Raw genomic sequence first — 25066 nt, forward strand, 5'->3', positions numbered from 1 at the left:
CTGCTGGGAGAGATTTCCTTTTCTCTTCTTTCTTCTCACAGCTCCCAGGGGCTCAGCTTTGGATTTGGCCCCGCCTCTGCGTGTAGGTCGCCGGAGGGCATCTGTTCTTCGCTCAGACAGGACGGGGTTAAAGGAGCAGCTGATTCGGGGACTCTGGCTCACTCAGGCCAGGGGGAGGGAGGGGCACAATATGGGGCGAGCCTGAGGTGGCAGAGTCTGGCGTGACTTTGCACCAGCCTGAGGCGCCCCGTGCGTTCTCCTGGGGAAGTTGTCTCTGGATCCCGGGACCCTGGCAGTGGCGGACTGCACAGCCTCCCAGGAGGGGCAGTGTGGAGAGTGACCTGTGCTCGCACACAGGCTTCTTGGTGGTGGCAGCAGCAGCCTTAGCGTCTCATGCCTGTCTCTGGGGTCCGCGCTGATAGCCGCAGCTCGTGCCCGTCTCTGGAGCTCCTTTAAGCAGCGCTCTTAATTCCCTCTCCTCGTGCACCAGGAAACAAAGAGGGAAGAAAAAGTCTCTTGCCTCTCCTAAGTGGTTCTTTTTCACGTACAGTCCATCACTTTTTATAGTTTTCATTTCCCTGCCAACATTTTTACTTGGCTTTTATCTCCTTGAACACAGTGAACATAGCTGTTTTAGTCTGCCCTGTAATTCCATATGTGGAGCTCCTATAGGACTGTTTCTATTGGTTTTCTCTAATGGTGTTTTGTCTTTTCATATATTTGAAATTTTATTTGTAGCAATAATTTGAGGCCTAGGGTGCCATTATGTTTCTCCAGGGAAGAGTTTCTTTGCTTTGTCCAGATGTCTAAGGTCATTTAGATGTTTAGGACTACATCATGTAATTTCCAAAATTGAGGTTTTCAGAGCCAACCAATTGACATGAAAGAAGATGATAGATTTTTGCAAGACTGGTTTATTTCAAACTCACTCTTAGGATACCTCTTAGCAGTCGTAGTCTTGTCATGTCTGCGCACAGGTTGGGAGAAGAATTTCCAGACACGAAGTATTTTAGAAAAGAGTGAGTTTATGAAGAACAAAGAGCAGAGTTAGTGAGGGGCACTTCAAATACAGTGGGCCGACTTCCTGATAGACCAGGGAGAGCCGGCCCCCTTTGTGGGCTAGTAGCCAACTTTTATAACCTCAAGACAAAGAAAATTCCTGCTGGCAGCATGGCATTAGGTGATTGGTTAGGATGCTACAAGGTTACTACATGGTGATTATTTTGCCTAATGTGGGGTGGGGGGGACACTGTCTGGTTTAGATTAGGAGAGCCCATGGCAACAGTTGCTTTTGGAGCTTGGTTAATTCTTGAATTTTTGTCCTGTGAACTTGATGTAGGGTGTCCTTTATGTAGGGTTCCACATAGTCCAAAGTGGATGTTGATTTACCCTTTTTGGGCTCTGGATTCTGATCTCTGTCCTCCTAGACCCAGGAGGCTGCCAGAAACAGAACTTAGCTAATTATTCCAGAGCCACAAATTCCTCCAGGGCAAAACTAGTCCTTAGTGTTGGTGTACCTCCCTGAGTTCCAGACTTCCCCAGACTGGCAACTCCTCACTATCTTGTTAGGTCTTGGATAGTCTTAAAGAGATGGTTTTTATATTTTTTCCAGTTATTTTAGTTACCATACATGGAAAGATGGTCTGAATTTTGCAAGTTAACATACTGAAGCGGATATTCTCATGCTGGTTTGTTTGTTTGTTTCTTTCTTTCTTTCTTTTTCTTTCTTTCTTTCTCCTATTGAATGATTCTTTAAATTCCACAGTGTTTTACAATTTTCAACAGTTTCACATACATGATTTCATATAATTCCATAATAACCCTTTTTTTCCCCTACCCCTATGTTGCCCCTCCCTCTTTCCTCTCCCCACAGGTAACCACTAGTTTGTTCCCTATATCTGTGAGTCTGCTTCTTTTTTGTTTTATTCACTAGTTTGTTATATTTTTTAGATCCCACATGTAAGTGATATCATACAGTATTTGTCTTTCTCTGTCTGACTTATTTCACTTAGCATAATGCCCTCCATGTCCATCCATGTTGCTGCAAATGGCAAAATTTCATTCTGTTTTATGGCTGAGTAATATTCCATTGGATATATGATATACCACGGCTTCTTTATCCATTCATCTGTTGATGGACATTTAAGTTGCTTCCATACCTTGGCAATTGTAAATAATGCTGCTATGAACATTGGGGTGCATGTATCTTTTTGAATTAGAGTTTTTGTTTTTTTCAAATATATACCCAGGAGTGCAATTGCTGGGTCATATGGTAGTTCTAGTTTTAGTTTTTTGAGAAACCTCCATACTGTTTACCATAGTGGCTGTACCAACTTATATTCCCACCAATAGTGTGCAAGAGTTCCCTTTTCTCCACATCCTCATCAGCATTTGTTATTTGTAGACTTTTGATGATAGACATTCTGACAGATGTAAGGTGATATCTCATTGTGGTTTTGATTTGCATTTCCCTGATGATAAGTGATGTTGAACATACTTTTATGTACCTATTGGCCATCTGCATTTCCTCTTTGGAAATATATCTATTCAGGTCTTCTGCCCATTTTTTAATCAGTTTTTTTTTTAATGTTGAGTTGTATGAACTGTTTTTATTATGTTGGATATATTAACTTCTTATCAGTTATATCATTTGCAAATATTTTTTTCCCATTCAGTAGGTTGTCTTTTTGTTTTGTCAATGGCTTTCTTTGCTGTGCAAAAGCTTTTAAGTTTAATTAGGTCCCATTTTTAAAATTTTTGCTTTTATTTCCTTTGCTTTAGGAGATAGATCCAAAAAAATATTGCTACAATTTATGTCAAAGAGTGTTCTGCCTATGATTTCCTCTAGGAGTTTTATGGTTTCTTGTTTTACATTTAGGTCTTTAATCTATTTTGAGTTTATTTTTGTATCTGGTTTTAGAAAATGTTCTAATTTCATTCTTTTACATGTAGCTGTCCAGCTTTCCCAACACTACTTATTGAAGAGACTGTCTTTTCTTCATTGTATATTCTTACCTCGTTTGTTATAGATTCACCATAAGTGCGTGAATTTATTTCTGGGCTGTTTATTCTGTTCCATTGATTTGTGTGTCTGTTTTTGTGCCAGTACCATGATGTTTTGATGACTGTAGCTTTGTGGTGTATTCTGAAGTCAGGCGGCATGATTCCTCCAGCTCTGTTCTTCTTTCTCAAGATTCTTGTGGCTATTTGGGGTCTTTCGTGTTTCCATACAAATTGTAAAATTTTTTGTTCTAGTTCTGTGAAAAATGCCATTGGTATTTTAATAGGGATAGCATTGAATCTGTAGATTACCTTGGGTAGTATGGTCATCTAACAATATTAGTTCTTTCAATCCAAGAACATGGTACTTTTTAATGATAATGAATTTGAATATTCTCTGTTCTTTGGTTTTTGCATTTCCAAACTGGAAGGAATGACTTATACTACAGCTTCCTTCCTGAAGCCTGTAAGCCACATTTTTCTCCTTATTTGCCAAACAAGCATACCCTTAAGATATACAATACAAGCTTATCTCTCCCTGTCTCCAGTGAAGGAACATAACCCCACTAAGACATATTTGTTTCCTTATCTCTTCCATTTACTCATTTTCCTACCATTTCCTTCCACTTTCAGTTTGGAATTCATGTTACTAGTGCCCATAGTTATTTCTCAACTTTGAATTTTCAGTACACCACTTGCCTCAATCTCCAGCCCTGAATCAAGCTAGCTAAACTCTTTCTTCATCCTTGCCTCTGTGCTCCTAAACAGTGTGAGAAAGAATGCATAACCTTACAGTATATTCATCAAAAGTCTATAATTTCTAAATTCTAACTGTGGCATAATTGGCAATCCTTTTGATTCTTGCTCAAAATATTCTCTTTCTCAAAAGTTCATGTCTCTTCCGCAGTCTGTTAACCTTACCTCTAAGTCTCTCAATAATTAACCCTTACTTGCTTTATAGAAATATAAGGGAATCTGGAGTAAACCCTAGTTGTATTCCAGTCTTGTAAGGTTACATGTTTCTCCTCATTCTTAATTCTTTTTTTCCTGTCTCAGAGGAAGAGGTGTCTCTACTTTTTCAAAGGCTATTCATCCAACTGTGCTCTTAAGTTTTATTTATTTATTTATTTATTATTGAACTATAGTTGATTTAAAATATGTATTAGTTTCAGGTATACAGAAAAGTGATTCAGATATATATATCCGAATATAAAAGAAGTAAATATAAATACATTTATATTTAAAATATAAAATTCTGAAAAGGATTTTCAGATTCTTTTCCATTATAGGTTATTACAAGATATTGACTATAGCTCCCTGTGCTATATAGTAGGTCTTTGTTTTTTATCTATTTCATGTGTAGTGGTATGTATCTGTTAATCCCATACTCCTAATTTATCCCTACCCCACCCTTTTCCCTTTTGGTAATCATAAATTTGTTTTCTACATCTGTGAGTCTGTTTTTGTTTTGTAAATACGTTCATTTGTATTATTTTTTAGATTACACATATTAGTTATATCATGTAATATTTGTCTTTGTCTGATTTACTTCACTTAGTATGATAATCTCTAGGTCCATCGATGTTGCTGCAAATGACAATATTTCATTCTTTTTATGACCTAGTAATATTCCTTAAATTATTGATTCCTATCTTTCCTGGGTTCTCCCTCCATTAGTGGCTCCTTTTCTTGTATTTGCAATTACTCCCTCTTCACCAACCCCTTCCTCTCAAACTATAAACCCCCTAAAGCATCCTCCAGCCTAGAAAATAAAACAAGATGAAAAAAACCAAAAAACCTGTATTGAATGAATGTCAACAAATGTTCAATTTATCACTAGCCTTATATGCTGGCAGAAATTCTACATGACAATTAAGAGCATTTGTAAGGTAACATGATTTTCCTTGCTTCCAAAGCAAATTCTGGCGAGAACATAAAGAACACCTCTCATGCTATATGATTAACAATATCTTTGTGGAAATGAAGTTCTCATGCTTGGTACTACATGCAAACCTGCAATATCTTTCCCATTTGTTCTTCATAACCTCTGACTTATAGGACTGATTTCAATCCTAACTGCTGCTCACCAATCTAGCAGTGTTTGAGGGGTAAGGGAAGGATTTACTACACTAGCCTCTAGTGCGTGAGGGATCCAAATTTACCATTTTGTTTGTCATCCTTTTTTATCAGGCATTGTGGTCTAATTTGCCATTGCTATTTCCTCTAGGACAATATTTCTCAAACCTAGATGCCCACTGTAATCATGTGTGAAACTTAAAAAAAAAAACTTACGTGCGGGCACCATCCTCAAGAGTTGTCTGATTCAAATAGTCTGGGGTGAAGTCCAGCCATTATAATTTTTTTAAAGCTCCTTTGGTCATTGTAATGCACAGCTAGTTAAGAACCATGTCCCTAGTTGAGCGACATGTGAGATACTAATACCATAGCATAAATCAGCTTTCTCTCTTACTCTCTTTATGTGATCCATGAAGAGATAGTATGTTAGCACTGGGTCCTGAGCTCATCTTCCTGAAGGGAGAGGAAAATAATCCAGAGGTAAGTTGGCCTCAAAATCAGTCAAATTTTGGTATGATCTGATAGTGATAGTGAAATATGAATTACTCCCATTTTCTCAGTCTATAGGTGAAAACTCTTTTTTGGTTTGAAAAGACTCATTGTTTGCCTTCCAGTCCAGAGAAAGCAAACTGCTTTCCTTTGGTGTGCCTTCATGATTATACAGATGCATTTTCTAAAGGAAGTTCCAAATAAAGAGAACACATCATCTACGGTGACTGAGAAACATAGTTTTATGGTGCTGGTTTTAGAATTATCTCTTGACATTAACATTTTTATGCACCCCCCCTATTAAGTTTTATGCTTGGATGTAATGCCACCAGGTAGGAATCAAGGTAAATGCCATATCCCAAATCCACAGAGTCAGAGCCAAACTGTGGGTTATCAAATGTATCTTTTTATGTGCTGTTGCTCATAGTGTATGATTTATACACACTGCTTTTGAAAGCTGCATTAACTGAAAGAAGCTGGCTGTGGAGGGGTACAAAAGTACATATACAGGCTGGCTTAGTTGAACTGTGTTGATTTCTCTCTAGAACAGTCTTTACAATTCTTTGTTCACAGAGGTCTGCTGAAAGTGACTCAGTGTAGATGAAAACAGCTTGCTTAACCATTCCTGAAACACAGGAAAAATTAAAATACATTTTTTTCTTTGTCAAGCAATAAAAACAATGCCAGATTGTTAATGCCTTTTTTGTACCTTTCACTTGAAAGACCTCAAAAGAACATCGAGGAGAATAAAGGCAAAATCTGTTCCCCAATGGCGTCATTATACATGTTGAAGCCTCTAAAACTAAAATTCTAAAGACATTCAGGAAGAGTAGAGGAATAAATGACAGCAAACTGAAGAGTGTGTCTCCAGAGCTTTGTTCAACCTGCTTTGTTCAAATTTATTCAAATTGCATGATGAAAAGCAAAGATCTCATTTATTTCAACATTAAAGTAGTAGATTAGTGAATGGTGAGTCGCTAATTGTCCTGTAAAGCATTTAAGGTGCCAGGGGTGCCCCACTGCCGATACTTTAGATTGCATTCTCATGGTTGAAGTGAAAGCAACCCTTAGAAAATATAAAACAATGTTTTTAATAATTTAAGCCGGTTCGATTCAAACATGATTTTCGTTCTGAAATATTTATCGAAGCTCCTGCTTTTATTTGAGATGAGCAAGTTTCATTTTAGACTTTAAGACATCAAATAGAAATTCATTTTCAATGTGGGGCTAAAGTAGGGAGATAGATTATCTCTGTCCAGTGCTGTGTTTCATCCCTGGCTGTGTCTGCTTACTTGAATTAGCAGGTTTGGTTAAATTTTACTTGAATTTTTAGTGACCTTTTCTAATCCTGACTGTTTCATAATTTAATGTCTTGACCTTCGTTTTCTGTAGAGCCACCTCAGTGATAAATGCAGAGATTTAATAACTAGAACTGGTTGACAGGTGACCTTTCGTACCTGGCCATTTCTCTTTGCTGGGGAAACCACACTGTTTTGCAAGTTTTAATTCACAGATTTTAATTATCTATTGTATTGTCTATAAGCTTATTCATGGAGAAAAAAGTAAAGGTTAAATATTTCATTCTTCTTACTGATTAAAATGTAAAGTGCTTGGCAGTTGTCCCAATATATCATTCAAAAAGGAAAGGGCAGTTTGTCAGATTCTTACCCAAAGAAGAGAGAAGGGGGAATTTTCCAGAGTGGTTGGTAGCGAGCAGGATGGAGAAAGTGGCCAGGGGGTGAGCTGTCTCATTAGCTGGATGAGGGTGACCGTGTGTGTGTGTGTGTGTGTGTGTGTGTGTGTGTGTGTGTGTGTGTGTGTGTGTGTGTGTAAGTGTAAATTTAGAGCAGAAAAACAGAAAGAAGTCTTTAACTATATGTGTCCTAGTTTGAAGAGAAAAGTGACTGTGACTCAACAAAAGGTGAAACTTGCCGATCAGAGTGAATGACCTGTTAGTTTTGGTCATTTTTTCTTTTTTCAACCAGGCAAGGATCAGTTGGGCATGTCATGGTAAATTGGTTCCTAGAGTCCACCTAAATAATATTTACACACAGGAAAATAAGGCTAATTATTAAAATACCACAGACTCTTAAAAAGAGATGAGAAGAGCCACGTCTTCCTCCTTACCTCCATAGTAGCAAGGATTTCTGGCGCTTACGTTCTTCAACATTTATGCAAACGAGAATCCATTTCTGTGCTACATGCTCGTGCTTCGGAAAAGATAAAAATAAAAATCAGCATGCCTGTAAAATGACCTACAGGATGAGCATAGTACCGCAGGCAGCCAGTGTCCTAGAACCTTCATGCCTTCTTCATATGGAGAGGGGAGCGACTCAAAGAGTTAGAGGAGGGCTTGGCGTCTCCAGCAGACTTTGCTTCCCAAGGACTTGAAAGCAACCACTGGGGGCTTCTAGAGTGCATTTGCCTCAAGGAGTCTTTCCGACAGGGGGAGGTATTCTCTTTAGCCACGGAGACCAGCTTATAACAGCATCTGCCATGGCCTTTTGTTTTCTCGGACATGGACTGTAATCATTTAATGCTTCAGAAAGAAACACGATTCACTGCTGCTATGAAAAAAAGTTTGAAAAGCAAACTGAGTGAAAAGATGTGGAGGACCATTTTAAAGCCAATAAAATTGGTCATGATTAGATTATATCTTAGACTAAAATTTGAGCCGTATTTCAAACTGAAATATTAAGAAAAAAATGTCCACATAATTTCTTCTGCCATCATAATGCCATTGTCAGAAAGGAGAGGTTAATTCTACGCCCATGCAAACTGTCACACTCCTGAGGAGACTTTCATCAGCTAAGAACTTTGTCCTGTTTTGGTGAAATTCTTGGCCGCCAGCATGGTTAAGAACATTAATTTATAATTTAATATAAATAATCTTAATATGATACTGGGTGAGATTTGCGGTGTTTGCCTGTATGTATATTAGGAATAGTGCAAATTAATAGTAAATATTTCTTTAATATCCCCCACTTCTTAATAGTGCTGTGAGTGCATTTCATGAAAGATAATATGTGCTCTCTTTTTAACCTGAAAGACATGTAGTACCCACTGGACATCATGTTTGTCTCAATTTCGTCAACTCATTAATGGGAAATAAAAACTAACTTTTGAAGAATTTATTATGAGAACTGAATGGAATAATGTAATAAAGTGTTGGGCAGGATGACTGGCCCATAGTATGTATTCAATCATGTTAATATCAATAAATGTAATACACCATACTTATATATCTCCCTCACACTGCTTCTTCCCTCTCTCATCCTCTCCCTGCATCCCAGACAGGAATCAATTCCTTTTTCTTATAAGGAGGCAAATGTCAAGATTTGTTTTAGCAGAGAAAGGACCTGTTTTTCAAGGCAATCCCTTAGACCTTTAAAATAGTATATGAATTGACCCTAGCTGATCATAAAACTTCCCCACCTACCTCAAGGCTGTGTACTGAGGTTAAAGCTCACACTGATTAGAATTCTAAAATTATTTTACCCTTGACAGAGCCTTGCACAGAATAGGTACTAGGTAAAAATTACTTGATTGTTTACTAGATATCACCAAATACTTAACTTTCCCCAAGCTGACTGTTATTTCCAGATATGCAGGTATAGAGCCAGTATTATTTTGCAGAGGGAGAAAATACCCAAATCAAATAAGGCAAATCTTGGAGATATTGCAGGTTCAGTACTGGACCACTGCAATAAAGTGAATATTGCAGTAAAGCCACACGAATGTTTTGGTTTCCCAGGGCATGTAAAAATTATGTTTACACTATACTATAGTCTATTAAGTGTGCAATAGCCTTATGTCTAAACAAATACATGCCTTAATTTAAAAAATACTTTATTGCTAAAATACTCTAACCATCATATGACAATGTGGGTTGCTGTACACCTTCAATTTGTAAAAAACGCAATATCTATGAAGCGCAATAAAACGAAGTACAGTAAAACAAGGTATGCCTGTATAATGATGTTACCACAAAAAAAAAAAATCAGTGTCTTAGATGTCAAATAAAAGAAAGCGTTTGACATTTGTGAGCTTTCTTTTAACAGTGACACAGTTGCCTAGACAGGGTCGGCTATATATTTGTGGTGATCTCAGTTTATAGACACAGCCCAAGCCCAAGCAAAGCGTTTGGCTTGATGTTTTGAGTGTGCAAGAGGAAAAGACAAAGAGGTCAAGTTTGTTTTTAATAAAGAAAAACAAAAAATAGGGACAAGTCAACTGAAAAGGAGAATTGAAAGTTAAGATGAGGTTTGATAAAGTGGAGCCAGATAAATCTTTCCAAAGGTCTCGGAAAATCCAGGGCCTCAATCTAGAAAGAAACTGCTTACTGAGGCAGAACTGAGGGAGTGGACACATATGGAATAAATTTTCAAGCAAGGGCCTCAAATCAAATAACACAAATGAGCTCAAGAAACAGCAGGACGTTTTAACAAAGAAAGTTGAGATCACAAGATGCAGCGATAAAGCTAATAAAAGGAACTGAGATAACCAGATAAGAGCAGCTCTTGGGTCAAACCATCCATTCATGCCCAGGTGCGGCTTTCTTTTTATCATAGCTTACTGTAGTTTGAAGGTGCCTTCAAACATATAAATGAGTCCCTTGTGCTTTAACAAGCTCTTCGTGTTACCTGAAGCTTCTGATTATGATTAGGATTGTTTCATTCATCTAGCCCTGCGCTCTTATCATGCTGTAAAGATGGTTCCTGCAACCAGGTGGTAAATAGAGCAGTCACTCCATGCAGCCATGTCTCCTGGCACCTCATTCAGGAAACCAGACAGCTAGGCAGGTCTGAGAACAAGAAGTATGACATGCAGAAGTTTCTTACCACTCTGGCCGTGGTGACAATATGGCCAAGCGAATAGTATAAAAGAAAGGGGCAATTTAAAGATCACAACCTATCCCCAAAGTCATTACATTCGTAGCACCCTGCCCAATTACATGTTTGTCACATAGACAAGCTGTTATTCCCAGTGTTTGCCCTCAAGTTGTTAGTCAGCTGCTGACCTCGTAAACTGCACAGCTGCAGCATCCTGATATGTTGTCATGAAACAGATTGTGATGTCTTAATTGATCACTCTCAGAGGTCACAATTGTCAAGTGAAACCAGTATACTGATTTTTATTAGTTAAATTAAGCTTTGTTACAGCAGAACCAGCTAATTCACTTTAACGACTTGGAAATCCAATGCAGATTGCTACATGTTGTAGATTAGAACACACCCAAGGCTTTTTCTTTATATCTTTCTTTTTGATTCTTTTTTTTAATGTGTGGAGGCCTGTATCCTCAAAATGTTTTTATTATACAGTGAAGCAACTTCTTGGAACAATAAATGGAACCTAACCTCCCTGTACCATATGCATCTTGGTGATAAGTTGGAATGTGCCATGTGACCCACACAATTTAAATCAGGCATTGATTTGTGTGACTCTAAGTGAGTTTGGAGGACTCCGCTAAGTGTAATGGATGTCAGGCCCAGCTGCAAATCGCCTGGCAGGAAGAACATTGTGTTCTTCCTTATCATCCCCAAAGACTGTGGGCTCCTAGGTGCTTGAGGAAGGGGCTTAGATCAATGCCTGGTTCTCAGAGGCATCCCCTTGTGCCTCCATTTGCCCACTGGTGAAGTTTTCACTATGACACCAACCTAGAGAACCCCATTTCCAAGTGCTCTAATATACTCACCCGCTTTGAGCAGACCTATTCTAACCTGGCGCCTGGATCACCTGCTGCCCACCTTAGTTCAGAAATCTTACTGTAGCAGGAGTGATGGACAGTCCCTTTCATAGCAGAGTTTTAAGGCACTTCACAAATGGACCTTTGTGGGCTGCATAAGTAAAGCTTTTTTGAAATTCTTAATTTGACATCTCAAATAAATACCCTTGTCATTCTAGTGTATTTTACAGTGTACCATGAAAACAAAATCAAAGAAGTAAAGTTAAATTAATGTAATAACTGTTAGCATCCAGAATACAATGGGAAGCATAAGGATGCTCATCAAAGCAATTTTTTTGTGATATAAAAAAATCAGATAATAGCTAATGCCCAGAAGGAGGCAGATAGGTACATTATGGTACATCCATACAATGGAATATTATGCAGGCATTAAAAATATCGCTAAGGACTATTTACTAACATGGGAAAGTTTAATGATGTGAAATTAATTGAAAAATCAAGGCGGCCAAATTGTATAAATGGTATTTCTCAACATGTCTAGAAGGAAGAAAATACCACAAAACATTGTAGCCGTTGTTGAGTGGTGAAAATGTGGAGAGTTTTAATTCTTTTTATATTTTTCAAGTTTTCCACAATAAGCCCATATTAATTTAATAATCAGAAAGATAAATAAAAGCTGCTTGAGTAGTTTTGTTATAACATTTGCTGCAGGAGTCTGTGTTCAAGTCACCTTAAATCTAACAGGTCTGGAAATGAGCTCCTGCTTCCTCCCCCGGTCTGTTTCTCCTGAAGCCTTCTGCTTCTCAGTTAAAGGCAGCTCCAGGCTTCCAATTTCTTAGGCTAAAAATCTGAAGTTATCCTCGACTCCTTTCTCTCTCTCAGATCTCACCTTCCATCTACTGGTCAACCCAGCAAGCCCTACCTTCAGAAAATATCCAGCATGTGACCAGCTTCTTACCACCACCTCTGCTACCCAACCTGGTCCAAGCCATCATCCTCTCTTGCTGGGATTATGGCAGCATCCTGTTCTCACAGTTTCTACCCCTGCCTTCCTTGTGTCAGTTTTCCACACAGCAGCCAAAGCTGTTACAATGTGACTTGGATCAGTCATTCCCCTGCCCAGAGCCCTCAGGGGCTCTTAAGTAAAAGGCCCTAAGTGACGGCTCCCCTGCCACCTCTCTTGCCCCAGTACTCACTTGCTATTCTCAATGCTCTGCCAGGCCACATTGCCCTCCCTATTGTTCCTCTCCTACCCTGGGGTATTTGCAGAGACTTTTGCTTTTGCTTTGCAGGAATGCCTTTTTTTTTTTTTGCAAAATCCCATGGTCAGCCCTTTTACTTTGTTCAAGTCTTTCCTCAAATATATTTTTTCCTGAGGCCTTTTCTGGTCACTCCACCAACACACACACATACATTCACATAGATACATCCTTACTTCCTTCCTTGCTTTAATTTTCCCTATTTAGCACTAACCTCCATCTAACATATACTATGCAGATTTGTCTGTTGCCTTTCTTCCCTCACTTGAATGCAAGCTCTGGGGGGGTAGGGATATTTGTTTAAAATGTTCACAGCTGAATCCCCAACCCCTAGAACATAGTACATAGTAGTTAGTAGTTAGTCAAATAACTACTTTGAGTCCCTACCATTGACAGTTGTGAGATAATTACCCTGGTGACTTTTCTGAGTCTCTTTGCTACTCAATTTGCCCACCTAGATTGAACCTGTTGGTATGTTGATATGTTTCTTCTGGATTGCTTTTCTCTTTTCAACTAAATCAGTAATTCTAGACGAATTGGAAAAGTCCATTTCTTCTCTAATATTAAGTTCAGGGTCTTAATAAATTATCTTAATTAATAAATTATCTCAATTATCTAAATTAAATTGCTTTCATTTCCTGACTTAACCACTATATATTGAGCTACTATAGTATTCCAGGGACTTCTGGGGAGTGAGGTTAAAATGAAGAAGACAGACATTGATTCTGCTGTTACTGAGTTTACTGTCTAGTAGACAGGCATAATAATAAATTAAAGTGCAATACAACTACTGTTGGTTTGGCATAAATATATTTCAGAGGTATTCCCACACTCAGCAGTTATGCACAATATCTGGATTTTCTGTTTTCCCAGAGGAACTTGTTTGGATAGATGGAACTTACTAATTTGCACATTTCTTCCCCCCGCCCTGTTTCTCTTTTTGTTTTTCAGCCTTTGCAACTGGACTGTAACCTTTGTGCCATAGTGTCAAACTCAGGTCAGATGGTTGGCCAGAAGGTGGGGAATGAGATAGATCAGTCTTCCTGCATTTGGAGAATGAACAATGCCCCCACCAAGGGCTATGAAGAAGATGTTGGCCGCATGACAATGATTCGAGTTGTATCCCATACCAGCGTTCCTCTTTTGCTGAAAAACCCTGATTATTTTTTCAAGGAAGCAAATGCTACTATTTATGTTATTTGGGGCCCTTTCCGCAATATGAGGAAAGACGGCAATGGCATTGTTTACAACATGTTGAAAAAGACTGTTGACATCTATCCCAATGCCCAGATTTACGTGACCACGGAGAAGCGCATGAGTTACTGTGATGGAGTGTTTAAGAAGGAAACTGGGAAAGACAGGTGAGTCCTCTGAGAAGCAGCCTTATTGTCTTTTATGCTAAATCTTTGCTGAGTTCTTTTGCCAGCTGTCAAATGAACAGAGTAACTTTTCAAACTGATTGTTATATGTTTTTGACTATTATGATTACTTGATGAGCCAGCAGCTAGGCCCCATTTATTCCACCTACCCCACCTTCTGTTCTCTCCCTTTTGATTGGCTTGAGGCTCCAAAAAAGCACTGGCTGCTTCCCCAAGATATCTTTAGATTTCTTCTTATTTAGCTCAATTTGCTATTGAATAAATTGGATTTTAGCCGAAAGAAGTCTACACATTTCTGTTTTAAAATAGAAATGTGAGAGAACTTTAGGACCTAAACTCCTTTGGAAGCTGTGGCAAAAATTTACTGAGAGCACAAAACAGAACAAGCTATTGATTCTCTAATAAGGTTGCATAGCTTCTTGCCTGCAAATAGGTCCTACGATCGTGAACACCATAACTTAGCATTTAACATGTTAAGTAGAATACCATGTTGAAATTATGCATTCCTTAAAATCATTAACAGTGGATTCTTGAAGGGAAATGAGATATACATACCGTTCACTCAATGATCTAAAAACCAATTTGCATTTTTTTCATTACATCCGGTTTTCTGCAGCATTCTGTAAACCGCCTTTCCCGAGGCCTGCCTGTCTTCTTCTTCTACTCCTTACTTTTGCTGCTTCCTCCCCCTGCTTCTTCTTCCTCTTCTCCCGTGTAACTATTGCTCACCACTCTTTCTTCCTCTTTAGAAAGGTAACCAGTATGTGAGAGAGAAGTAGAATTATAAATCAGTTTACCTTAGTTCATATATCTAGTTCTAATCAAGAACGGCTGCAGGAAAATATTGAAACTGATTGCTGAAAGTTTGAATTACTGTGAATTTTGCTTTTTTGTGTAATACTATGGATAAATTGAGCATTGACTATAATTACAATGTTAACATTCTGATTTCCTCAAAATATCTGTCTTTTATTCTTCCTTATTATCAAATTTAAACTTTCAACTATATTGCAGTGTGTGCTTGAGAAGGGGAGTTTCTGATGTCTCTGGATGTAATTTAAATGCTGATAATTATTTTAAAATCTTATCTGGCTCAACTCTCCTACTGATAATGTAGGTGGAATTTAGTGTTTTCTACTTCTGAGCACCAAAAATGCATAGCTTCTAATGAAATGCAAGACAAATAGCCATGATAGTGGCCCCTTCCACTTTAGTGTTAGCAAGAAGAATCCCAGTGTTAAGATTTGAAGCAGTGTAGCATGAACAGTCCAAAGAGACAGGCACTAGGGATAAAAGGAGTAGGTACGTGCTTCAAAGAAATACTCTCACATGTAGCACCATTCTATATAAATACGACCATTCTCAAGTGGCTTTGGAAATTTCTGGTCTCTCACTAGCCCAGAGCAGTGCAGTTAATTAGGTATATTTGGTTTTTCATTAGTAACATTTAGCCCTCGGGGTATGCCCTAGTCATAACTATAAGCCCTAGAATAATTCTGGGGTATCAGAGAAGAGCTCAGCATGCTGTCTGTCCCATGTGTTTATATCATGCTGGCTTTGCTGTGAGCTTTCAGTGAGACAGCACTGTCACAGATGTGTGGATTGTACAACAAGCACCGGAAGAGAATAGCTTTGGGAGATTCATTTTCCTACTGGCTGTGATGAGGAAAGCTGTTTGTATAGTGGGAAAAAGCGCACTTGGTAAAATTAATTTGCAGGTATCATTCAGTTGGTAGAGTTACCAAAATAAAAGTAGAAAAAACAAGTCAAAATGATTTTATGATGCTTTCTTGCTGTTTTCTTCCCCAAGTCTAATCCCGTCTGGTGCTTCACTGAATACTACAAACAGACCAAAGAAGACAACTATGCTAGAAATGAGCAGAACAGATGGTTTTGGTAAAATCTGGTTGGATGACAAAAGGTCTACCAAAACGACCTCAAGGGTAGCAGTCTCCACAATGATTTAAATCTGTACCCTAAATTTAGCCGTGTGGATTTTATTGTTAAAGATTTTCCCATGATGACCTGATGTTCATTGCCAGATTTCAAAGAAGGATATTTTTTAGCTTTTTATGAAGGAAAATGTCAGACTTATAGGGAGACTAATGCTGTAATGAACTGCTGTATACCACAGCTCAGATTGAATAATTATTAACTCATAGCCAATCTTGTTCTATCTATACCCCTGTACACTTTCTCCCTCCCCAAGGATTATTCTATCTTGTTCTATCTATACCCCTGTACACTTTCTCCCTCCCCAAGGATTATTTTGAAGCAAATGCCAGATATCATATTATTTTATTCATAATATTTCAGCATGTATCTCTAAAAGATAAAGATTCTTAAAAATAAACACAATGTCATTGTCCTACAGAAAAATCAGCATACTTTCTTAATAACAATATATATTTAGTCTGTTTTCAAATTTCTCCAATGATCTCATTAATATTTTTAACAGTTAATTGAATCAGGATTAGTGTTAAGCTCTGTGCATGTTCAAATCAGGATTAGCATAAGGGCTTTACAAATAATTGATACATCTCCTATATTTCTCTTAACACATGGCTTCTCTCCCACTCTCTCCCTGTATTATTGAAAAAAAACCTAGTCATTTGTGCACAATCTAGATTGTGCTGATTGCACCCCCATGATACTTCTACTTTGGTATCTCTATATTGAGGATTTATTGGATTCGGGTCTAATTTTTTAAAAAAAAATTATCAAGACTATTAGGTGATACCTCTATCAGGATGAAGACCATCTAGTTTTCTGTTTCTTTATGTTAGCATTCATTAATGATCATTGTCTAGATCAAATAGTTCATTAGCGATTACAGAATGGTGATATTTCATCATTTCTTTTTCATTTATTAACTAATATACCTTATAAAGAGAAACTTGGTCTCATTAACCGTTTGGTTACCATGAGATAGAAGATAGTACCAATTCTTTCTCTTTATTAGTTATTTTTTGTTTTTCTTTTATTTATTTTTTTATACAGCAGGTTCTTATTAGTCATCCATTTTATACACTGCAGTGTATACATGTCAATCCCAACCTCACAATTCATCACACCATCCCCACCCCCTGCTGCTTTCCCCCCTTGGTGTCCATATGTTTGTTCTCTACATCCGTGTCTCAATTTCTGCTCTGCAAACTGGTTCATCTGTACCATTTTTCTAGATTCCACATACATGCGTTAATATAGGATATTTGCTTTTCTCTTTCTGACTTACTTCACTCTGTATGACAGTCTCTAGATGCATCCACATCTCCACAAATGACCCAACTTCGTGCCTTTTTATGGCTGAGTAATATTCCACTGTATATATGTACCACATCTTCTTTATTCATTTGTCTGTCGATGGGCATGTAGGTTGTTCCATGACCGGGCTATTGTAAATAGTGCTGCAATGAACATTGGGATGCATGTGTCTTTTTGAATTATGGTTTTCTCTGGGTATATGCCCAGTAGTGGGATTGCTGGGTCGTATGGTAATTCTATTTTTAGTTTTTTAAGGAGCCTCCATACTGTTCTGCATAGTGGCTGTATCAATTCACATTCCCACCAACAGTGCAAGAGGGTTCCCTTTTCTCCACACCCTCTCCAGCATTTGTTGTTTGTAGGTTTTCTGAAGATGCCCATTCTGATTGGTGTGAGGTGATACCTCACTGTAGTTTTGATTTGCATTTCTCTAATAATTAGTGATGTTGAGCAGCTTTTCATGTGCTGTCTTCTTTGCAGAAATGTCTATTTAAGTCTTCTGCCCATTTTTGGATTGGATTGTTTGTTTTTTTAATATTGAGCTGCATGAGCTGTTTATATATTTTGGAGATTAATCCTTTGTCCGTTGATTTGTTTGCAAATATTTTCTCCCATTTTGACGGCTGTCTTTTCGTCTTGTTTATGGTTTCCTTTGCTGTGCAAAAGCTGTGAAGTTTCATTAGGTCCCATTTGTTTATTTTTGTTTTTATTTCTATTACTCTAGGAGGTGGATCAAAAAAAGATCTTGCTGTGATTTATGTCAAAGAGTGTTCTTCCTATGTTTTCCTCTAAGAGTTTTATAGTGTCCGGTCTTACATTTAGGTCTCTAATCCATTTTGAGTTTATTTTTGTGTCTGGTGTTAGGGAGTGTTCTAATTTCATTCTTTTACATGTAGCTGTCCAGTTTTCCCAGCACCACTTATTGAAGAGACTGTCTTTTCTCCATTGTATATCCTTGCCTCCTTTGTCATAGATTAGTTGACCATAGGTATGTGGGTTTATCTCTGGGCTTTCTATCTTGTTCCATTAATCTATATTTCTGTTTTTGTGTCAGTACCATATTGTCTTGATTACTGTAGCTTTGTAGTATAGTCTGAAGTCAGGGAGTCTGATTCCTCCAGGTCTGTTTTTTTCCCTCAAGACTGCTTTGGCTATTCGGGGTCTTTTGTGTCTCCATACAAATTTTAAGATTTTTTTGTTCTAGTTCTGTAAAAAATGCCGTTGGTAATTTGATAGAGATTGCATTGAATCTGTAGATTGCTTTGCGTAGTATAGTCATTTTCACAATGTTGATTCTTCCAATCCAGGAAAATGGTATATCTCTCCATCTGTTGGTATCATCTTTAATTTCTTTCATCAGTGTCTTATAGTTTTCTGCATACAGGTCTTTTGTCTCCCTAGGTAGGTTTATTCCTAGGTATTTTATTCTTTTTGTTGCAATGGTAAATGGGAGTGTTTCCTTAATTTCACTTTCAGATTTTTCATCATTAGTGTATAGGAATGCAAGAGACTTCTGTGCATTAATTTTGCATCCTGCAAGTTTACCAGATTCATTGATTAGCTCTAGTAGTTTTCTGGTGGCATCTTTAGGATTCTCTATGTATAGTATCATGTCATCTGCAAACAGTGACAGTTTTACTTCTTCTTTTCCAATTTGTATTCCTTTTATTTCTTCATCTTCTCTGATTGCCGTGGCTAGGACTTCCAAAACTATGTTGAATAATAGTGGCGACAGTGGACATCCTTGTCTTGTTCCTGATCTTAGAGGAAATGCTTTCAGTTTTTCACCATTGAGAATGATGTTTGCTGTGGGTTTGTTGTATATAGCCTTTATTATGTTGAGGTAGGTTCCCTCTATGCCCATTTTCTGGAGAGCTTTTATCATAAATGCATTTTGAATTTTGTCAAAAGATTTTTCTGCATCTATTGAAATTATCATGTGGTTTTTATTCTTCAATTTGTTAATATGGTGTATCATATTGATTGATTTGTGTATATTGAAGAATCCTTGCATCGCTGAGATAAATCCCACTTGATCATGGTGTATGATCCTTTTAATGTGCTGTTGGATTCTGTTTACTAGTATTTTGTTGAGGATTTTTGCATCTATATTCCTCAGTGATATTGGTCTGTAATTTTCTTTTTTTGTAGTATCTTTGTCTGGTTTTGGTATCAGGGTGATGGTGGCCTCAGGGTATGAGTTTGGGGTGTTACCTCTTCTCTAAATGTTTGATAGAATTCACCTGTGAAGCCATCTGGTCCTGGACTTTTATTTATTGGAAGACTTTTAATCACAGTTTCAATTTCATTACTTGTGATTGGTCTGTTCATATTTTCTAGTTCTTCCTGGTTCAGTTTTGGAAGGTTATGCCTTTCTACAAATTTGTCCATTTCTTCCAGGTTGTCCATTTTATTGGCATAGAGTTGCTTGTAGTAGTCTCTTAGGATGCTTTGTATTTCTGCGGTGTCTGTTGTAACTTCTTTTTCATTTCTAATTTTATTGATTTGAGTCCTCTCCCACTTTTTCTTTATGAGTCTGGCTAATGGTTTATCAATTTTGTTTATCTTCTCAAAGAACCAGTTTTTAGTTTCATTGATCTTTGCTATTGTTTTCTTTGTTTCTATTTCATTTATTTCTGTTCTTATCTTTATGATTTCTTTCCTTCTGCTAACTTTGGGTTTTGTTTGTTCTTCTTTTTCTGTTTCCTTTAGGTGTAACATTTGATTGTTTATTTGAGATTTTTTTTTTTTCTTGAGGTAGACTTGTATAGCTATAAACTTCCCTCTTAGAACTGTTGTTGCTTCATCCCATAGGTTTTGGAGCGTCGTGTTTTCATTGTCTTTTGTCTCTAGATATTTTTTGATCTCCTCTTTGATTTCTTTTGTGATCTCTTGGGTATTCAGTAATGTATTGTTTAGCCTCCATGTGTTTGTGTTTTTTACGTTTTTCCCCTTGTAATTGACTTCTTATCTCATAGAGTTGTTGTCAGAAAAGATGTTTGATATGATTTCAATTTTCTTAAATTTACTGAGCCTTGATTTGTGACCCAAGATGTTACCTATCCTGGAGAATGTTCCATGTGCACTTGAGAAGAAAGTGTAATCTGCTGTTTTTGGATGGAATGTCCTATAAATATCAATTAAATCTATCTGGTCTATTGTGTCATTTAAAGCTTGTGTCTTCTTATTAATTTTCTGTTTGGATGATCTGTCCATTGGTGCAAATGAGGTGTTAAAGTCCCCCACTATTATTGTGTTACTGTCAATTTCCTCTTTTATAGCTGTTAGCAGTTGCCTTATGTATTGAGGTGCTCCTATGTTGGGTGCATATATATTTATAATCGTTATATCTTCTTGGATTGATCCCTTGATCATTATGTTGTGTCCTTCTTTGTCTCTTGTAACATTCTTTATTTTAAAGTATATTTTATCTGATATGAGTATTCCTACTCCAGCTTTCTTTTGATTTCCATTTGCATGGAATATCTTTTTCCATCCCCTCACTTTCAGTCTAGTCTGTATGTGTCCCTAGGTCTAAAGTGAGTCTCTTGTAGACAGCATATATATGGGTCTTGGTTTTGTATCCATTCAGCAAGCCTGTGTCTTTTGGTTGGAGCATTTAATCCATTCACGTTTAAGGTGATTATCGATATGTATGTTCCTTTTACCTATTTCTTAATTGTTTTTGGTTTGTTTTTGTATGTCCTTTTTTCTCTTGTGTTTCCCACTTAGAGAAGTTCCTTTAGCATTTGTTGTAGAGCCAGTTTGTTGATGCTGAATTCTCTTAGCTTTTGTTTGTCTGTAAAGCTTTTGATTTCTCGATCAAATCTGAATGAGATTTTTGCTGGGTAGAGTAATCCTGGTTGTAGGTTCTTCCCTTTCATCACTTTAAGTATATCATGCCACTCCGTTCTGGCTTGGAGAGTTTCTGCTGAGAAATCAGCTGTTAACTTTATGGGAGTTCCCTTGTATGTTATTTGTCATTTTTCCGTTGCTGCTTTCAATAATTTTTCTTTGTCTTTAATTTTTGCCAATTTGATTACTATGTGTCTCATCATGTTTCTTCTTGGTTTTATCCTGTATGGGACTCGCTGTGCTTCCTGGAGTTGGGTGGCTATTTCCTTTCCCATGTTAGGGAAGTTTTCGACTATAATCTCTTCAAATATTTTCTCGAGTCCTTTCTCTCTCTCTTCTCCTTCTGGGACCTCTATAAGGTGAATGTTGTTGGGTTTAATGTTGTTCCAGAGGTCTCTTAGGCTGTCTTCATTTCTTTTAATTTTTTTTTTCTTTATTCTGTTCTGCGGAAGTGAATTCCACCATTCTGTCTTGCAGGTCACTTATCCATTCTTCTGCCTCAGTTATTCTGCTGTTGATTCCTTCTAGTGTAGTTTTCATTTCAGTTATTGTATTGTTCACCTCTGTTTGTTTGTTCTTTAATTCTTCTAGGTCTTTGTTAAACATTTCTTGCCTCTTCTCGATCTTTGCCTCCATTCCTTTTCTGATTCCTGTATCATTTTCACTATCGTTATTCTGAATTCTTTTTCTGGAAGGTTGCCTCTCTCCACTTCATTTAGTTGTTTTTCTGGGGTTTTATCTTGTTCCTTCATCTGGTACATAGCCCTCTGCCTTTTCATCTTGTCTATCTTTCTGTGAATGTGGTTTTTGTTCCACAGACTGCAGGATTGTAGTTCTTCTTGCTTCTGCTGTCCACCCTCTGGTGGATGAGGCTATGTAAGAGGCTTGTAGAAGTTTCCTGATGGGAGGGACTGGTGGGGGGTAATGTTGGCTGTTGCTCTGGTGGGCAGAGCTCAGTAAAACTTTAATCTGCTTGTCTGCTGATGGGTGGGGCTGTGTTCTCTCCTTGTTGGTTGTTTGACCTGAGGCAACCCAACACTGGGGCTACCCGGCTCTTTGGTGGGGCTAATGATGGAGTTTGGGAGTGCTCTCACCAAGGAATACTTACCAGAACCTCTGCTGCCAGTGTCCTTGTCCTCATGGTGAGACAGTGCCACCCCCAGCCTCTGCAGGAGACCCTCCAACTCTAGCAGGTAGGTTTGGTTCAGTCTCTATGGGGTCACTGCTCCTTCCCCTGGGTCCCGATGTGCACACTGCTTTGTGTGTGCCCTCCAAGAATGGAGTCTCTGTTTCCCCCAGTTCTGTCAAAGTCCTGCAATCAAATCCCACTAGCCTTCAAAGTCTGATTCTCTAGGAATTCCTCCTCCCGTTGCTGGACCCCCATGTTCGGAGACCTGACGTGGGGCTCAGAACCTTCACTCCAGTAGGTGGACTTCTATGGTATAAGCGTTCTCCAGTTTGTGAGTCACCCACCCAGCAGTTATGGGATTTGATTTTTTTGTGATTGAGCCCCTTCTACCATCTCATTGTGGCCTCTCCTTTGTCTTTGGATGTGTGGTCTCTTTTTTGGTGAGTTCCAGTGTCTTCCTGTCGATGATTGTTCAGCAGTTAGTTGTGATTTCAGTGTTCTCGCAAGAGGGAGTGAGAGCATGTCCTTCTATTCTGCCATCTTGAACCAATCTCTTCTTTTTTAGTTTTAAGGCATTCATGCCCTATCATTCTCCAAAAGTCACCAGTAAATTTATTATTTTCAGTATTTACATATTGACTTATGTACTTAAACATTTTTGAAATATTTTGATTCATTCCAGTTATGTTCTTATGCTTAACTGTCCTATTTTGAGCTGTGGGAACCACTTCAGACTGGATTTTGAGTGTTTTTGACATGTCTTTAGTAGTCTTGTAAAACAAAGTCTTTTAAATCTCCTTTGCTTCCTGGTATTATAGGATGTTTCATGCTCTTCTTGTACATATCCTGATTCAAACATGGATTCAGACTTTTTTTCCAAAGAACTTTCATCTTTTTAGTATTGAAGAGAGCATAATCTTGGCACTACACATGCTCATTACTACTGGATTGGTCTTTGTTTTATGGTCTTTTCATTGGACAGAGCTAGTATATAAACAACATATGCTGTATATATTGTTTAAAGATAAAATTGTTTTGAGTTCAAACTGAAACTTCCAATACAAATTCAGGTCTACCAGATTTTTATCTTACCTCATCTATCTTACATCTGTTCTTCTTTCTGCCATGCTGACAATCACAGGTTCTAGAGACACCAATGTAAATACTCATCTGCTTTATCCCACAGCATACACACAACACTTTTAGAATAAAAATAACAGCACAACCAAAATATGATTACTATAAACATTTTAAGATTATTTTGCATCAAAGAAAGTGTTTTATGCAAGCATTCATGTAGCTACATGCTTACAAAGTGTGTGTTGGTTATATGCTAATAAATGTTTGAAATATTTTTCTCCTAAGTAAATAGGAGGGGGTTAAGTGGTATACATCACTGCAGGCATGAAGGGATGAGGAAAAAGCATTGTCCATATAATTTGACTTGTGTAAAGTATTTTGGTTGATTTACCTGCACTTCATGGAGGCAAGTGCTAATTTTCGTCATCAGGTTTTTTTTTTTTTTAACATCTTTATTGGAGTATAATTGCTTTACAGTGGTGTGCTAGTTTCTGCTGTATAACAAAGTGAATCAGTTATACATATACATATGTCCCCATATCTCTTCTCTCTTGCGTCTCCCTCCCTCTCACCCTCCCTATCCCACACCTCTAGGTGGTCACAAAGCACCAAGCTGATCTCCCTGTGCTATGCGGCTGCTTCCCACTAGCTATCTATTTTACGTTTGGTAGTGTATATATGTCCATGCCACTCTCTCACTTTGTCCCAGCTTACCCTTCACCCTCCCCATATCCTCAAGTCCATTCTCTAGTAGGTCTGCATCTTTATTCCCGTCTTGCCCCTAGGTTCTTCATGACCATTTTTTTTTTTTTTAGATTCCATATATATGTGTTAGCATACGGTATTTGTTTTTCTCTTTCTGACTTATTCACTCTGTATGACAGTCTCTAGGTCCATCCACCTCACTACAAATAACTCAGTTTCTTTCCTTTTTATGGCTGAGTGATATTCCATTGTATATATGTGCCACATCTTCTTTATCCATTCATCTGTTGACGTCATCAGGTTTTTAATGGAGAAGTTATGTCACCATTATGATGTATAATTTATAAAATTAAAAAAATATTTTTCCGATCTTCCCTGGTGGCACAGTGGTTGAGAGTCTGCCTGCCGATGTAGGGGACGTGGGTTCGTGTCCCGGTCCGGGAGGATCCCACGTGCTGTGGAGTGGCTGGGCCCGTGAGCCATGGCCGCTGAGCCTGCGCGTCCGGAGCCTGTGCTCCGCAGTGGGAGAGGCCACAACAGTGAGAGGCCCACGTACCGCAAAAAAAAAAAAAAAAAATATATATATAGTTCCTAGTAGTTAGAGTGATTCATGATAGGAAAGTGATTAAATTAAGTTCTTCAAATAAAAATTTGCCTCTCAGCTTAATTCTTCAAATTGTCAAAATCATTTTTAAAAAATATTAGCCCCTCCTCCATTCAAGGCGGGCATCTTTTCAGTTTTACAGTGGTTTTAATTTTTTTTTTTTTTTTTTTTGGTACGTGGGCCTCTCACTGTTGTGGCCTCTCCCGTTGCGGAGCAAAGGCTCCAGACGCGCAGTCTCAGCAGCCACAGCTCATGGGCGCAGCCGCTCCGCGGCATATGGGAATCTTCCCAGACCAGGGCACAAACCCATGTCCCCTGCATCGGCAGGTGGACTCTCAACCACTGCACCAGCAGGGAAGCCCCCCAGTGGTTTTAATTTTTATCTTAAGGGATTCCTTATTGAGAAAACATGAAGTAATAAAAGAAAATGTACCCTGTTAAATTTCTTAGAATGAGTCTAGATCAACTCATATTCATATTGGAATACTTTTTCAAACCAAATGAAATTTAATTTGCTTTCTTATCAGTTACTGACTAAAA

General features: G+C 38.0%; 1 protein-coding gene across 5 annotated transcripts in view; it reads left to right on the forward strand.

The window, feature by feature from the left end:
- ST6GALNAC3 (ST6 N-acetylgalactosaminide alpha-2,6-sialyltransferase 3) overlaps positions 1–25066 on the forward strand; it is a 583102-nt gene that overhangs the window by 351752 nt on the left and 206284 nt on the right. For 4 of the 5 annotated variants that reach the window (XM_079901981.1, XM_079901982.1, XM_079901985.1 and 1 more), the window contains one exon: positions 13462–13871. In XM_079901981.1, coding sequence (XP_079758107.1) covers positions 13462–13871 — 410 coding nt within the window. Of the gene's footprint in view, positions 1–13461; positions 13872–15699; positions 16693–25066 lie in introns of those variants that run through there. The other variant, XM_079901983.1, reaches the window with a different exon arrangement.

The sequence above is a fragment of the Stenella coeruleoalba genome (genome assembly GCF_951394435.1).
Source record: "Stenella coeruleoalba genome assembly, chromosome: 1".
Classification (NCBI taxonomy): Eukaryota; Metazoa; Chordata; class Mammalia; order Artiodactyla; family Delphinidae; genus Stenella; species Stenella coeruleoalba.